The following is a 629-nucleotide window of genomic DNA, read 5'->3' as shown; positions in this document are numbered from 1 at the left end:
GTCACTACTTCCACGCCATGTTCTCCGGTGACTTCGCCGAGAGCATTGCAGCGCAGGTGGAGCTGAAGGAGGTAGACCCCGGTGTGCTGGAGATGCTGCTTGACTTCGCCTACACGGGGAAGGTCACCATCAACCAGGGCAACGTGGAGGGGCTGATGCGGACCTCCAGCCAGCTCCACTTCCCCACCATCCAGAAGGTCTGCAGCCGCTACCTCCGGCAGCAGATGGATGCCACCAACTGCCTAGGTATCTGCGAGTTTGGTGAGAGCCACGGCTGCCCCGAGGTCTTCTCCAAGGCCTGGTCTTTCTTGCAGGAGAACTTTGAAGCCGTCTCTCGGCAGGAGGAGTTCCTCCAGCTCTCCAAGGAGAGGTTGGCTGTCTACCTCTCCAATGACCAGCTGCAGGTGCAGGAGGAGCAGAGCCTGGCTGAGGCCGTGCTGCGCTGGGTACGCCACGACCCAGGACCCCGAGCCCAGTTCCTGCCTGAGCTGCTGGAGCTGGCCCACCTTGTCTCACTGCCCGACCAGTACCTGCAGAACCTGCTTGCCACTGAGCCCCTCGTCCGTGACTCAGATGCCAGCAAGGCCCTCGTCACCCAATCCCGAGCCATGGTGGGTACACCCTGCCCC

The 629-nt window shown here is 62.3% G+C and overlaps 1 protein-coding gene across 1 annotated transcript; it reads left to right on the top strand.

Moving 5' to 3' along the window:
• Positions 1–5: 5 nt before the first annotated feature.
• Positions 6–611, top strand: LOC104160236 (kelch-like protein 30; the record flags this gene model as incomplete). Its single annotated transcript, XM_009698323.1, has 1 exon — positions 6–611. A coding segment is annotated over one exon (606 nt), but the record flags the coding sequence as incomplete, so codon positions are not given.
• Between the last annotated feature and the right edge of the window lie 18 nt (positions 612–629).

The sequence above is a fragment of the Cariama cristata genome, unplaced genomic scaffold, assembly GCF_000690535.1.
Source record: "Cariama cristata isolate BGI_N322 unplaced genomic scaffold, ASM69053v1 scaffold25834, whole genome shotgun sequence".
NCBI lineage: Eukaryota > Metazoa > Chordata > Aves > Cariamiformes > Cariamidae > Cariama > Cariama cristata.
The sequence above is the reverse complement of the archived record's forward strand: the minus strand, read 5'-3'. Positions and strand labels throughout refer to the sequence as shown.